The sequence below is a fragment of the Crinia signifera genome, chromosome 11 (assembly GCF_055691185.1).
Source record: "Crinia signifera chromosome 11, ASM5569118v1, whole genome shotgun sequence".
Taxonomy (NCBI): Eukaryota; Metazoa; Chordata; class Amphibia; order Anura; family Myobatrachidae; genus Crinia; species Crinia signifera.
In genome coordinates this window covers 80,979,518-80,993,990 of record NC_139227.1, presented here as the reverse complement: position 1 = coordinate 80,993,990, position 14,473 = coordinate 80,979,518, and the positions used below count along the sequence as shown (strand labels likewise).

General features: G+C 45.3%; 2 protein-coding genes across 2 annotated transcripts in view; one reads left to right on the top strand and one right to left on the bottom strand.

The window, feature by feature from the left end:
* EPS8L2 (EPS8 signaling adaptor L2) overlaps positions 1-13,201 on the bottom strand; it is a 192,228-nt gene extending 179,027 nt beyond the window's left edge. The window contains exon 1 of the mRNA XM_083165378.1: positions 12,946-13,201. The gene's annotated coding sequence lies outside the window, so the exon portion shown is untranslated. The remainder of the gene's footprint in view (positions 1-12,945) is intronic.
* Positions 1-14,473, top strand: part of LOC146045076 (zinc finger protein ZIC 2-B-like) — a 70,229-nt gene that overhangs the window by 20,933 nt on the left and 34,823 nt on the right. The window contains exons 2-3 of the mRNA XM_083163762.1: positions 5,707-5,863; positions 5,927-6,673. Coding sequence (XP_083019888.1) covers positions 5,707-5,863; positions 5,927-6,673 — 904 coding nt within the window. The remainder of the gene's footprint in view (positions 1-5,706; positions 5,864-5,926; positions 6,674-14,473) is intronic.

Genomic DNA, 14,473 nt, shown 5'->3' with positions numbered 1-14,473 from the left:
TGACTCACCTCTCCTGACTTGGTGCCTTGCTTCAGTGCTCTGTGTTGGTCTCGATTCAGCTTAACCCCATCGCTGCCAGATCTCTCCACAGTCTGGTCTCTGCCTGCATCCCTGAGCTTCCTGGCCTAAGTTCTCCAAGTCGTCTGCTTCCAAGCAACTTCCCATTCTTCTGTCATCATCCATCTTCTTTCAGTCCTCAAGGATCCCTCATTACCATCAATGACATTCTCTTTCCGGATTTCTTCATTTCCCAAGACCCCAGCCTGCAGTCCGCAGTGCTTGAACTGTCATTGTTTAAATGAACTTTTTCTTCTTTACAAAGTGCCGTGCCGGCCCAATTCTTATTACTGCTAAACTGCCACTTGACAAAGTATTCAAGCGTGTATTGTTCTATTTATGAATTCTATTATTAAACCTGCACGATTTAATCCTTCCTCCTCTGGTCCGTCTCCGGTTGCTACACACCACACGACTTCATCCAGCCCTTCAGTTGTGACAGGGGTATTATATCAACCGCTCAGCATGTAGGGCCAGGATCAGTAATTTCCATTATTTACCCCTTTACTGCACAGATGGTGGGAGAAGGGGGCATTGGGCTGAATGAAGGCACCCTGATACATAACTTCCAGGGTGGTAGAGGATGTTTAATACGCAGAGGAGGGGTGTATAATGGAGTGGGCTTATTATTCATAATTTTCTGGTGGGAGGACAGCTTGCTTGACTGCAGATATCTCCAGTTCCCGGAAATAGATTTCTTAGATTTCAATGGAATTAAAAACTAGGTAATCCCACCTACCAAATGGTACTGGGGACGAGGGGATCAGAATTCAGGAGGCAGAGCAATCTGCCAACGAGTATGTAAAACTACATACCAGGTGTGTGGAGCTGGAGCAGTAACCAGCTGCTGGAAGGCTGATATCTCTGGTTCTGGGAACAGTAGAGACAAGCTACTAGTGTCCTCCAAAGGGGGAGAGTCTCAGCTTTTGGAATATACCCTCAGAAAAACTCTAAGTCAGACAGAACCTGAAATATCTGACTGGGAAGAGCAATTAATAGGCTTGGATGGGGACCACTGCTTTGAAGTCAGATATCTCTGGTTCCCAAGGGCCGATTTTTAAAATTCTTGTACCCATGGAAAGAGGGGACCCTCAGCTTTCTGCCTATGGCCCTTAGACTCCTGGGGGGGGGGTTCTGGGTACTCAGAAACCCCCCCTGCGTGCGCTATTGCATCTCACTTAAACTCCCCGAGCAGCTCCCCGGGAGTCCTTTTACATGTGACTAAAACTGAACCTCTAATCTTCCATCCCCTGAACATCCCCTCTTCTCCCACTATCTCCATCAGCATTGGTGCAACCGAGTTCACCTTGATTGACCAAACGGGCTACCTCAGTGTCATCATTGACTCCTCCCTCTCTTTCACCTCTCTCACAGTCTTGCCGCTTTCACCTCCGCAACATCTCGCGCATCAGACCATTCCTCTCCACTGACGCGACCAAAATTCTCATTCACTCTCTTGTCATCTCCTGCCGTGACTACTGCAACATCCTTCTCTCTGGGCTACCTCTCGCCTTTTAGTCTGTTAACTCTTATGAGTAGGGCCCTCCTTCCTCGCGTACTCACCCTACCTCTTTACCTCACCAGTGCTCCTGCCCGGTTCTTCCCTTCCTCTACTTCATCTTCAGTTTCCTCGACAATTTCGACACCTACTTCAGAACTGATGCTGATTTTAGTACAACCAGCTATACCCCTATTTATGCTGTATTTTATCAACACCCCCTGTACGTTACCTTGTAATTTGTTTTTTGTTTGCTATGTACGGCGCTGTGGACACTTTGTGGTGCCTTATAAATAAACGTACTACTACTACTATGTGATAAATCACATGTATAAAAAAATGGCACAACAAGTGCCAAGTTGATGATAAGCCAACCCAGGGAGCTGCCGGGGAAAATTGAAGGTAAATCGTGTCCGACTCGTCTGAGGTACAAGTCGGGCTAGTGCAGTGATGGCTAACCTTGACACTCCAGCTGTTATTGGACTACACATCCCAGCATGCCCTGCATCAGTTTTAGCATGGCCAAATAGTAAATCTGTAGCAAGGCATGCTGGGATGTGTACTTCAACAACAGCTGGATTGTAAAGGTGGGCTAGTAGTGTATGGGGGCCTTTAAGCTCTGCTATCACAGTGACTCCTGAATAAATACATTTTTACACAATGATAAAAAAATATATTTTTGGTGTATAAAATGTCATCTTGTAATAACTTACTGTATGACTTTTTTTATTCTACAAGGACTATATATATGAAACTATTAATAAATCAATTCATGAACAGAACATGTCAAAGTTTTTTATCTTCTGGCTTCCCGCAGACAGCAATGAATTCTTACTTACTATTTACACACCATGATCAATGTAGACATTAGGCTCAACTAATACTGCCTGATAATACCCATAGGATCTGTAAAACCTGGCTTGCCAATAGACATGAATAAAAAAGACAAATAAGTCTTGACCTTTAACCACTTGAAATATAAACAAAGGAGCATGCCTGAAAAAGGAGAGATGGAAGATAATGGTTTACCCAGCAGGACGTAATAATTGGAATAGCATCTGTTACGGTACCTCAAGATATACGGCAGGGTCAATCTGATAATGTCATCTGTGGACAAGCATAGATATCCTTAACACCTGGACTGTTGAAAGTGCTTTAAGTTTTCACACCATGTGTTGGAAACCATGGTATGGAGCAAAATTACATAGGAGCAAAATGCGTGGGGCGGTAGCATTAGGCCGGGGGGGGGAGATTTAGGCACTAGTGGATACTTAGGGCTAGGCTGTGGGGAACTCGGTAGTTTGCAAGAATAAATGGTCATGGTAGGATCATGCTTGCCTCCTCTCCTGGAATGGCCAGAAGGCTCCCACAAACTAGGGTTACCACCTCATCCCTTTAATTCCGGACACATATTGATTACACAGGTTCTGTGGCTGGCTGACTTCAAGACTCTATTTCACCTGGTTTTAAACTGCCACAGAACCTGTGTAAAAAATATGTGTCTGGAATTAAAGGGATGGTGGTAACCATACCGCAATCCAAGGGGCACTCCCAGCCTAATTGCAAAAACATCTCCGATGTCTGCACATGTGCAAATCCCGGGAGCGAACAGTTTCACACTCGCCAAGCTGTATGCTCTGGGAAGGGTGGGCCGGGGGCAGGCCGGGGGCCGCAGCATAAAAACTGGGCGTTCCCCATATATTGTATAATACTTGATAAATCCTTTTTAGAAGCTGATTGGTTGCTGTGGGCAACTCCTCTACTTGTCTACTCCGTTTTTTAGATGGTTTGATGCATTTGCCCTATGCCATGATTTGTGGCTACTGTTACACCGTGGTGGAAACGTAGCATAAATGTATTACTGACAAACCTCAGGCAGAACAATACACCGACCCTAAAGCAGGGTGAGAATGTTGCCTCAGATGGTGACAGGATAAAGTACATGCTTCAACCAGGGTGTTTGGTAAAAGCATAAGCTGTTGCTTAGCAACACTGCAGGGAGGGTCTTGTACTTGAGGAAGACAGGATGTTTCCAGTGTGAGCAGCGGTACAGGTATGCCAGGTAAGGTTACCAGAGTACCATCTCAGGATGCATTGTGTTTAGATACACGCCTCAGTTGCATTCCAAATACAGAATATTTTGCATTTTTCAGGCCAACTACACTTATTTTTATCTTGGCTATGGAATTACATAATAAACATCACTTTTATAAATAGAGAAATGTTTGCATGTGTTATGGGTTGCAGTATGTAAATGTGCACGCCTCTGGGCATACTTCCAGACACAGAATATTGTAACAGGCAGCGCATTATATATGGCTATTACATAAAGAAATACAGTATAATGCATATTCACATGATGGACAAGCGCAACGGAATCTGCTGCGCTATATAAGAAACTGAAAATAAATAAATAAATAAATGGACGTTGCTATAGTGATTAAGGAAACCTGACAGACAAACATGGGAGTCAGTCGAAGGTCAATACATACAAATATAATACATCAAACTGTGTGAAGCAGTGGTAGCCAACCCTAGCCCTCGAGAGCTACCAACAGTTCCCATTTTCCAGACAACCTAGCTGCTGCACAGCTGCACTCATTAATCACTGACACATTTTAAAATATACACAGATGGAGCTAATTAGCTCAATTGTGATTCTGTGAGGAGACCTGCAAAACATGCACTGTTGGTAGCTCTCGAGGACTAGGGTTGGCTACCCCAGGTGTGAAGAAAAGGAATGAAAAAATAAGACCCTAAGGGGGAAAGTTACTAAGATGGAAGTTATATTTCACATGGGATGTTGCTATGGGCAACCAATCCGAATCTACTTTCTATTCAGCACCTTATTTATTATTTATTAACAGTTTCTTATATAGCGCACACATATTCCACAGCGCTTTACAGAGAATATTTGAGCATTCACATCAGTCCCTGCCCCAGTGGAGCTTACAATCTATATTCCCTACCACATATACATGCACACACAGATAGTGTTCCCGCTAAGCTGTTTTAGTGTTTTAGGCACCTGACTTTTAAAAGGCAAAATGTGCCCTGCCCCTCTAGCAACACCCCGCTAAAAAACCTGCTGCCTGTCCCCGAACAGGCAAGCCTTGCGTGATGTCGGCGGGCCCGCCCCTTTTTGTGATGTTGGGACTGCCCACAACGGTGATGTCGGCTGGCCCGGTCCACCTCCCTTATGCTGCCCCCGTGCAGCAGCGCCCTGCCCTGCCCAGTTCCTAGAAGGAACACTTAGACATTCTAGGGTTAATTTGTTAGGAGCCAATTAACCTACCGGTATATTTTTAGAATGTGGGAGGAAACCGAAGTACCCGGAGGAAACCCACACAAGTACGGGGAGAATATACAAACTCTGCACAGTTAGGGCCATGGTGGGAATCGATCCCATGAGCTCAGTACTGTGAGCAGTAGCAGATAATAGATAGTAACAGATTGGTTGCCCTTAGCAACATTGCATCTGAAATAGAACTCCCATCTTGGTAAATTTACCCCAAAGTGTACCTGGCATCTACAGGTCCCCTGCAATATGTCTGAGATGACAAGCAATCATATTGGTACTAGTCACATGACTGAAGCATGAGGTGATGTCAGCGACTTGTCAACTTTAAAGCTGAAATGTATTACTGCTGATAAAATAGCTACACTTGACATCAGGGCCAGATTGGCCATCTGGCACTTCTGGCAAATGCAAGAAGGGCATATGGCCTTGTGGGACGATTTTGTTGCATCGATAAAAAATGCTCAAAAACCCAGAGCCGCCAGCAGCATAATAATAGCTGGATGCCGGCAACCTGGGTATGGGTGAAAACCGGACCAGGACAAAACCCCCGGACCGGGTGTCCTGTCCGGGGGGGCTGCCTGTGACACCTGTCACCAGGTAGAGGAGGAGGGGGAGAATAAAGCCTCCCTGTATGGTCCGGGCATGTAGCAAAAACCGGACGGTCCGGACCACACGGGGAAGCTGCAATCTCCCCTCCCCATGACCCTGGTGATAGCTATCACAGGGACCCCCCGGACAAGACACCCCCCGGACAGGACACCCCCGGACCGGACCCTACAAGCTCCGGACTGCAGATTGTGATGTCCTGTCCGGCGGTCCGGAGTCTAGTCCGGGTCCGGTTTTTACATAGTCCCCGGCAACCTTTGCCCGGCACCACCATCACCACCATGCAGTGGTAACAGCTGCCGCGGCAGCCGCAGAGGAGATGCAGGAGCAGGAGCTGAGCCTGGCGCAGAACAGCTTTGTGGAGCCGGCGCACATGGGCGCCTTCAAGATCAACCCGGGAGGAGGCTCCAAAGGAGGCGGCGGGGTTGGATCCGGCTCGACTGGGGGAGCGGGAGGCAGCGGACCCCATGACCTGTCGCCCCCTGGTCAGAGCTCTGCCTTCACCTCACAGGCTGGCTACGCCACATCCCTGGGTCTGCAAGCAGCCTACACCAGCGCAGCCTTCAACAGACCGCAGGACTTCCTATTCCGCAGCTTCACAGAGGGGGCAGGAGGGGGCCAGCATGGCTTATTCGGGCCCCCAGCCGGCAGCCTTCACCACCACCATCCCAATCATCACCAACTCCCGCATGCGGAGCACCCACAGAGCCACCTGCTCTTCCCCGGGATCCATGAGCAGCACGCTGCAGCCTCACAGAACACCCTGGGCGGACAGATGAGGCTGCAGTCCCGGCAGGTGGCCAGTCCCAGAGGAGAACCCTATGCTGCTGCCCAGCTGCACAACCAGTATGGTCCTATGAACATGGCAGTCCACCACCGTCACCACCCGGGGGCCTTCTTCAGGTACATGAGACAGCAATGCATCAAGCAGGAGCTCATCTGCAAGTGGATCAACCCTGAGCAGTTTAGCAATCCCAAGAAAAGCTGCAATAAGACTTTTAGCACCATGCATGAGCTGGTCACACACAGGAGGCCCCACATCTGTTTCTTAAAGGAAGGTGCCAGGGAGGGAAAGCCATTCAAAACCAAATACAAACTGCTCAACCACATCCGAGTGCACACTGGGGAGAAGCCCTTCCCCTGCCCCTTCCCTGGATGCGGCAAGGTCTTTTCCTGCTCAGAGAACCAGATCCACAAAAGAACTCATACAGGTGGGTATTGTGCTTCCTCCCCTCTGGCAGCAGCCATGTGACTGATCACACAGCACTAGTGTCAGCAGCACACACTCACATCCCAGGAGTACACACCTGCATACAGCTGCAGCACAGACATATGTACACCCATTGTTTCTCTTGTTATTGTTATTGTTTCCCAAGCTCTAGGACCACTGCCAGTACTCCAGTAACCAGGGATGAGACCTGGGGTGGACGCTCAGGAGGGAGACAAAAGGACCAGCCTGCCAGTGCCTTCCTGCCATAATAATGTGTAATGGGCATAAGGATTGTGTGATATTCTGTGTGTCATAATGTGTAATGGGCAAAACAAATTGTGTAGCCTTATATGTAATGGGCATTACGGTATGTGTCATAATGTGTAATTGGCATTACAGCATGTGACTTTATGTGTAATGGGTATTACGGAGTTTGCTAAAATGTGTAATGGGCATTACGGTGTGTAGTATAATGTGTAATACCTCGCCCGCTTATGATGCCACACCTTCTTTCCATTAGCCCCCCCCCCCTTTGACGCACAGCAGGTGCCCCTGTGTGCTCAAAATGCCAGGGATGATTTTTGGTGCCAGTCCGGCCCTGCTTGACATACAGCAGTCAATTCAATTAGCCACGAGGGAAGCAAGTTACCACTGCAACAACGTAGGAACGTAGAAATTCCAGCTACAGCCGATACATTTTCCCAACCATGGGCCGATCTCACTCAGGTTTTACAAACTTTTTATGCATAAGCGCAGGGGCGGATTTAGGGATGAGGGCGCCCCTAGGCACAACATTAATGTTTACTTAGTAGGACAGTTTATAGGGGCAGTATCTGCATGTTCTATCCATTTACACTCTATTTAAGATGGAGTATAGTACAGTACAGTGGATATTTTGCAGTTATTGGTACATTTTGGGCTGACAGTACCATCACAGGCATCCAAGTGCCGCCCCCAAACATGTGCCGCCCCTAGGCCGGTGCCTCACGTGCCTAATGGGAAATTCGGCTCTGCATAAGCGGCTTTGAACAAAAGGGCACGAGTTGGGAGCTACTGTAAGTGCAGCATATCATATAGCCACGCTTATACCCCTTTCACATCGCAAAGCTAGGTCAGACTAGGCATCATTATCATGGTTCCCACCCGGGTCTGGTGCATTCACACTAAACCCGGGCGACCTGGGTTTAACCCTTCTTATAACCTTGGTTGGTTCTATTCTCTCGTCGTGGACCCCCACAAGGGAGAATAGCCCCTGTGAGTTGGGATCCCACCTGTCGGAGCACCGGCAGTCGGGATACTGTCGGGATCCCCACTGTCGGAGCGTCATCCGGCACACGGTCGTACTGGGTTGTGAGCTGTGCTGCTTTGAAAAACGTCACCATCTTGGCAATAAACTGGGTCCGAGGTGCAATGTGAAATGGGTATGACACACAGCTGATTGCATTGACACCATGCGGCATACTTTATAGTGAGGCAGTGATAGGTTACCTAAAACACATCAGAGAGGCATCATTGGGCAGCCCTATGACCTTGAATAGGTCAACACATCAAACATAATCTCAGTAAACAGTACACTTAATCAAATAATCGATAATCAGTTTTGTGACCAGCCATAACAAAGAATTACTGTATGCTAATAAAGTAAGAAGTAGTTGGGGGCAGCAGGTATAGGTAGCCGCTAAGCCGATCACCTGTTGTCCATCACTAAGGAAATGAAGGTGTATTAGAAATGGCCATGTGACCTGCACAGTAGGAAGTGCCGTAAACTGTGAAATAGTTAAACTGGATACTGCCTGAAGGTTACGTAACCCCTACCTGGCACTGCAGCATTAGTGCAGTGACATTAACGTTGTCACACTAACATTCCTCAGCCTCTATACACACTGAATATTCAGTGCAGGGGCAGGAATGTGATCCTGTTATTCACGTGTAAGGCCCTTTGTGACTAACCTCTAATTAGCTATAACTTCTTAGCGTTTGTTTGTGCAGCGCATTTTACTTGACTGTTGTGTTTGGAGGTAGATTGTTAAAGCAAGATCCTACTGATATGTTATATAATAATACAATACAGTATATATTTGCTCTCAGTGTGTACAACTTTCTGAGAGTGGCTAAGCTAGTTGCATGTATTGAGTCTACGTAGATCTGCAGAACTTCCTTGTGCGCTGTACAATAACATTAAATAGTAATATGGTGGAGTACAACAGACTGTTACATACATTATGGCACAGGTTCTAAAACTCGGTCCTCAGGATCCCACACAGTGCATGTTTTGCAGATCTCCTCACAGAATCGCAAGTGAAATAATTAGCTCCACCTGTGGCTCTTTTAAAAGGTGTCAGTGAGTAATGAGTGCACCTGTGCACCTGCCGCGTGACATGGAAAAGGCGAACTGTGTGGGGTCCCGAGGACCGAGTTTGAGAACCCCTGCATTATGGGATATACTGTACATATATATATATATATATATATGTGTGTGTATAGTCAGTATTTAGAAAGAGTCCTCTACAAATTTATACCCCTTTTTACACAAAAGCAATTTCCCAGTTTACTACCGGGTCGGGCCTAAGTGTAAATAGCCCCCTTAAAAATAACCTGGTCCAAAGACCTGGTAATCCAGTCTGGGAAATGCTCCAGATTGAACAAAGGCAATGTAAATGGGTAACCCGGGTCATCCAATTTGGGACCCACTTACATCAATGAGAGAGTCTATACATCCTGCTGTCAGCCTAAAGGTTGGGAGTGGATGCATGGAGCCTCAGCTACTACCTGCCCTGATATGCAGACAGCAGCGGTGCCATGGATGAGCGTCGAATGGATGCCGTTGTATGGTGTCCATTCACTGCACAAATGGAGGCCGGGGGTAGCCCAGCAGCAGCTTTCCTGAGTTATGGGCTCCCAGCCACAGGGTTTCCTGGCGCCCTAGAGATGATGTCATCTCCAAGCGATGGCCTTCAAGATACTGAATCTGTGTACAGTGTGAACGCTGCTGACCCGCACTAATGGTGTGAACTCTGGTTCCAATATCGAGTGTGACCTGGAATTTTGGTGTAAAAGCAGTATTACACACATTACACCCCTCCATCCTTATCTTTTCCCAAAGACAAACTTTTGTTTATGTACAGTAAAAGGTAAAAGGTTTTTAAAAGTATGAGAATGTTATGCAGAGATACCCATCTAAAAATACAGATACACGATGGCATTAATTATATATCTTTCTTTATAGGCAGATCAACCAACTTGTAAATGTTGTGTTTGTGAAACTCAAATATCGATGCATAACATTTGGGCCATGCAGTCTGATTAGTCTCATCATGACTAATGCAACATGCGTTACGGCTGAGATTCCATACACAGTGACTGATGGTTGTATTTGTTCTATCTGATGCTGACTCAAAATTAGACTGCTATATCCTATTGTATCTCTTATATAACTAATTTTCAGATATATATGCAGTGTAGTAGGTACCTACTGTGTATAGAATTATACGTAGCGTAAGGAATATGTAGCTGAACTTGTCTCCTTTACTTGTACCAGATTATGAGATCATATAACTTTTTTAATAAAATTGCACCTTAAAATATCATTTTATAGGTGCTTGAGGGCTCGTGCCTTAATGCACGGTGAGGGTGGAGGCGACCAGCAGCACCAGCTATATAGTCACTCCTGATTGCCTGATTGCAGATTGACTTGTTTAGATAATAACATTTAAATGAGTGTTGCTGAAATATTATATACATATGAGCTGGCTGATTGTACTACTTAGTCTGTGTTTCCATTTTATACACAACAATAAAATTATTAAAAACAATGGATGTTCCTATTTAATTAAATCTATTTTGTTTCCTTTATTAATGTCACAAAATGTTATAGGACAAAGGTGACTCACATTTATTATTAATTGTCAAAACAGTATTTCTGTTGTATTTATCACTCCTTCCCATTATTATGTTGTGCACAAATAAGGTCGTGCAAAAGTTGGGGTGTCGGACGGGGTCCCGACAGTCGGAATCTTGACAGATCGCATGCGAACCCTGGAGGACAGAAGTCGGACCGGCATGCCGGTTCAACCTCCGACTCAGGTCTGATGTGCATGGGACCACGCATCGGGCCTGGGGGGACATCACACTGACCCGATTTGGGCCCAAATGTATGGGGGCCTTTAGAGTCAGTTATGTGGTGAGGGACAGGATTCACTTCTGTTTGTCCACATATTTTCTGATTTGCAGCTGCCAGGGCACCCCAATATGTGTCCCGAGATATAACAAATCACATGAGAAAAGATGGAGATTGTATTGGTCCAGGATCCACTGATGTAGTATTGCATGTAATGTGCTGGATCAGTAGGACAGTGTCCCTGGAATACATTTGTGGATGTTGGTATCACTATCTAATCTAAAGGACTCTATGCACAGAGGCATTTACTGCAAGATCAGTGGGCCTAATTCAGACCTGAAAGCTGGGCTGCTAATTTTTGGAGCCCTGCAATCAGGCATACACTGCCCCGCCATAGTGAAATGTCACCCCGTGCAAGCCTGCAAATTGGTTAGTTGGATTGGCAAATAGCTGCAAATCCATTCTCAAGTCGCTCACCATCAGATCATTTTCCCAGTCTGTGTGTAGTCCAGGGTTTACACGGCGGCTGCGATAGGAACAGGCGGTTCTAGGTCAGAGCTGATATCACACCACCTCCCCTAAAACACCTTGGCGTGGCTGCGTTTTCCCTGACACTCCCAGAAAACGGCCACTTACCATCCCCAAACACCAGACATTCCTGTCAATCAACTTGCGTATGGCCAGAATTTTACCACAGGATGGCCTTACGCATGCATACTATGCCTATCATTCAATAATCGCCTGGCTTGCGAATTTGCAGCCATTCTATCAGGACTGAATTAGACCCCTAGGCCCTGTGTATAGTCAGCCTTTGTGTGAGACCCAGTATCTATGGAAGACATAGCGCCCCTTCTTTGTAAAAATAAGCGGTTTTCTTTAAAAAAAAATAAAGTTTTGTATTGAACTGATATGACATTAAACTAGCCTTATACACAGTAGATCTAATATCTAATATAAGGTCTAAGATCTCTGCAAACAACATAAAAGTGATGGAGGCCCAATATTGACATTTTTGGCCAGGATCCAACGATGTTCAAATAAAACATAGTTCATCACAGTTTCCAATTATTTTCTAAATGGGTCACAGAATTAACTGCCTCATTTTCGGCAGTGTTCACTAATGGAGACTACTGTATATCAAATCACATACTGTACAACAGAAATAGGGGATCATAGTGGGGCATTTATGATGATATATTGTTATATACTGAAATTGTCTTTCACTGCCACCTTTAAAGAAAGGCTGCCTCTAACTTGCATTTTTAATTTGTTATTTCCACCTTACATGACATCAATCGACACTTCCAGTAATGAATGATATTTACTATTACTTATATTTCTGTCCTGTATGTTTTCTTGCTTATAGAGAAAGCTATATTTATTTATCACATTCAATCCTACCTTACTGACTTCACAAGAAAGTCCACAACCATTACACAACATATATATTACCGGAATACGCGGTGATCCTGTATCTGCCTTTCATAAACATGGATTATATTTAATACACAATTTAGTGTGCAAACAAATATTCCATATCCTTAGTAGCGCCAGTTAATGTTGACAGTGATGTCTGCCCCTTCATACACATACGTACACAGCTAGTTTGGTGTGTTACGCTGCACCTATGCTGATGCCAGGCTAATGTCCGGTTACAGAACATCCAGCCAAAGCCTTCACTAATGACACAACAGAAACAGCATGGGGCAGAGGCAATGCCAGGCACCTCTCATATTACACAGTCCCCTGCCAAGGGGCCCATTATGGTACAGAGAAAGGAAGTGACACAGCCTCTTCCCCACCATTCCTATTCCGACAGTTATGTAAAACACTATACTTTAATTCCTTTTCTGGGACTCTGATCATTGTTGGTGCCCACCTGAGCCTGGCAATAGATTTACTATCGTTCCATCAAACTATTACACCTGTGATGCATTTTTTAGATTTTGCAATATACCTATACCATTGGTACGCTCCAATTTTGTCTGGTACTGTATTATATTTGTACTACTTTTGCACACACACAAACACATAAAGATCAATGTAACGATACCGATTTGCGGTAGATTTTCTTACTTTGCACCCACAAAAGTACAGACACCTTTAATTTAGCTGAATTTCCATGTTTAAATGATGTGAATGAGTCAGGTACTCACCCTCCAAACTTGCCTGTGCGTGTTCCCTGTGCCTTTAGCACAACTCTTCGTGTAATTCCAGAGGACACAAGAAAGATGTCGCTTGCTGTGCTTGGACTGTCTACCCCTAAGCTGTCACTCTGTCTAGATGCCACTAAGCTGCTTTTGGCCGTGGTCTGCTGGCAGGTGAATGTCTGACTGTGTACAAATACAGGAGGAGCTAAACCAGAAGGACAGGTCTAGTGATACAGGGAGGGGACACCTGCAGAACAGCCCAGCCCCACTGCTACAGACACTGGGATGTGTGTGCTGCTCAGTCACTGCTGGCATGGATCTGTCACTTTGTTTCCACTTTGCTGTGAACTGAACAAATGCCTATAACAAAGTTCACAGAACGTAAAGTTTATCCCAGCCTATACTTATAGAAATGCTGCATTGTATAATGGTGCAGTGTATCTCTGTATTCTTCTTACATGATAGCATAAAAGTCTAAATATAATTATGTTGAAAAACGAACCAAAGAATCAAGCGCTAATAAATCTATATAATAACCATCAAATGTGAGAACATCTAAAAAATACTTTGATTAGCAGCAGAGAGATTGACGGGTGTGGATGAGTTGGTCACCAGGAAGTTGTTAGACAGTCATTAGGTCAACACCATTAGGTCGATATGCATTTAGGTAGACATGTGTCTAGGGCGACATGCGGGAAGGTCGACATGGGTTAGGTCGACAGGGCAATTAGGTTGACAGGGGTAAGGTCGACATGGTCATTATGTCGACATGGGTACAGTCGACAGGGTCATTAGGTCGACATGGGTATGGTCGACAGTAAAAAAAAGTCAACATGGATTTAAAAAAAATGTTTTACCCTTATGCCGACACATACACTACATAAACACTACAACATGTGTCACCTCGCATGGCTCGATGCGCTCACCATTAGTGGCGTAACTAGAAATTTTGCTCCCCCCTGCCCAAAAATATTCTGGCCCCCCCCCTCCCATTTTTGTTAAAAGAAAAACAGTTTCTTGGCAATTAGGTTACCAGTGCGAACAGTAAAAATATGCCCTCCCTCCCCCCCCCCTCCCCCCAAATTAAAGAAAAACACAAAAGAATTTATGAAGAACCAATTCTTATTAGACAATATGCCATACACTGTACGCTTGCGAGCAGGGCCCTCCTCCCTCCATATCGGTTTGTATCTACCCAGTTTTTTTAATCACTGTTGTTTCCAATTGTGAAACGCAACGGAATATGCTGCGCTATATAAGAAACTATAAATAAATACATTATACCACACACCATAATGACCCTTACACATTATGCCACATACTGTAATGTCCATAACACAGTTATGCCAATACACATTACGCCACAACGTAATACCCATTGCACATTATGGCGTGGGGGGCAGCACTCTGAGACTTAATACAGGCGGCGGATCAAGGTGAAACTGGGTGCATTTAATAACGTTTCGGGGAGCTAGTCCCCTTCATTAGATGGCACACAATAGTGAAGACATTACAGATATAAGGATACTCACCA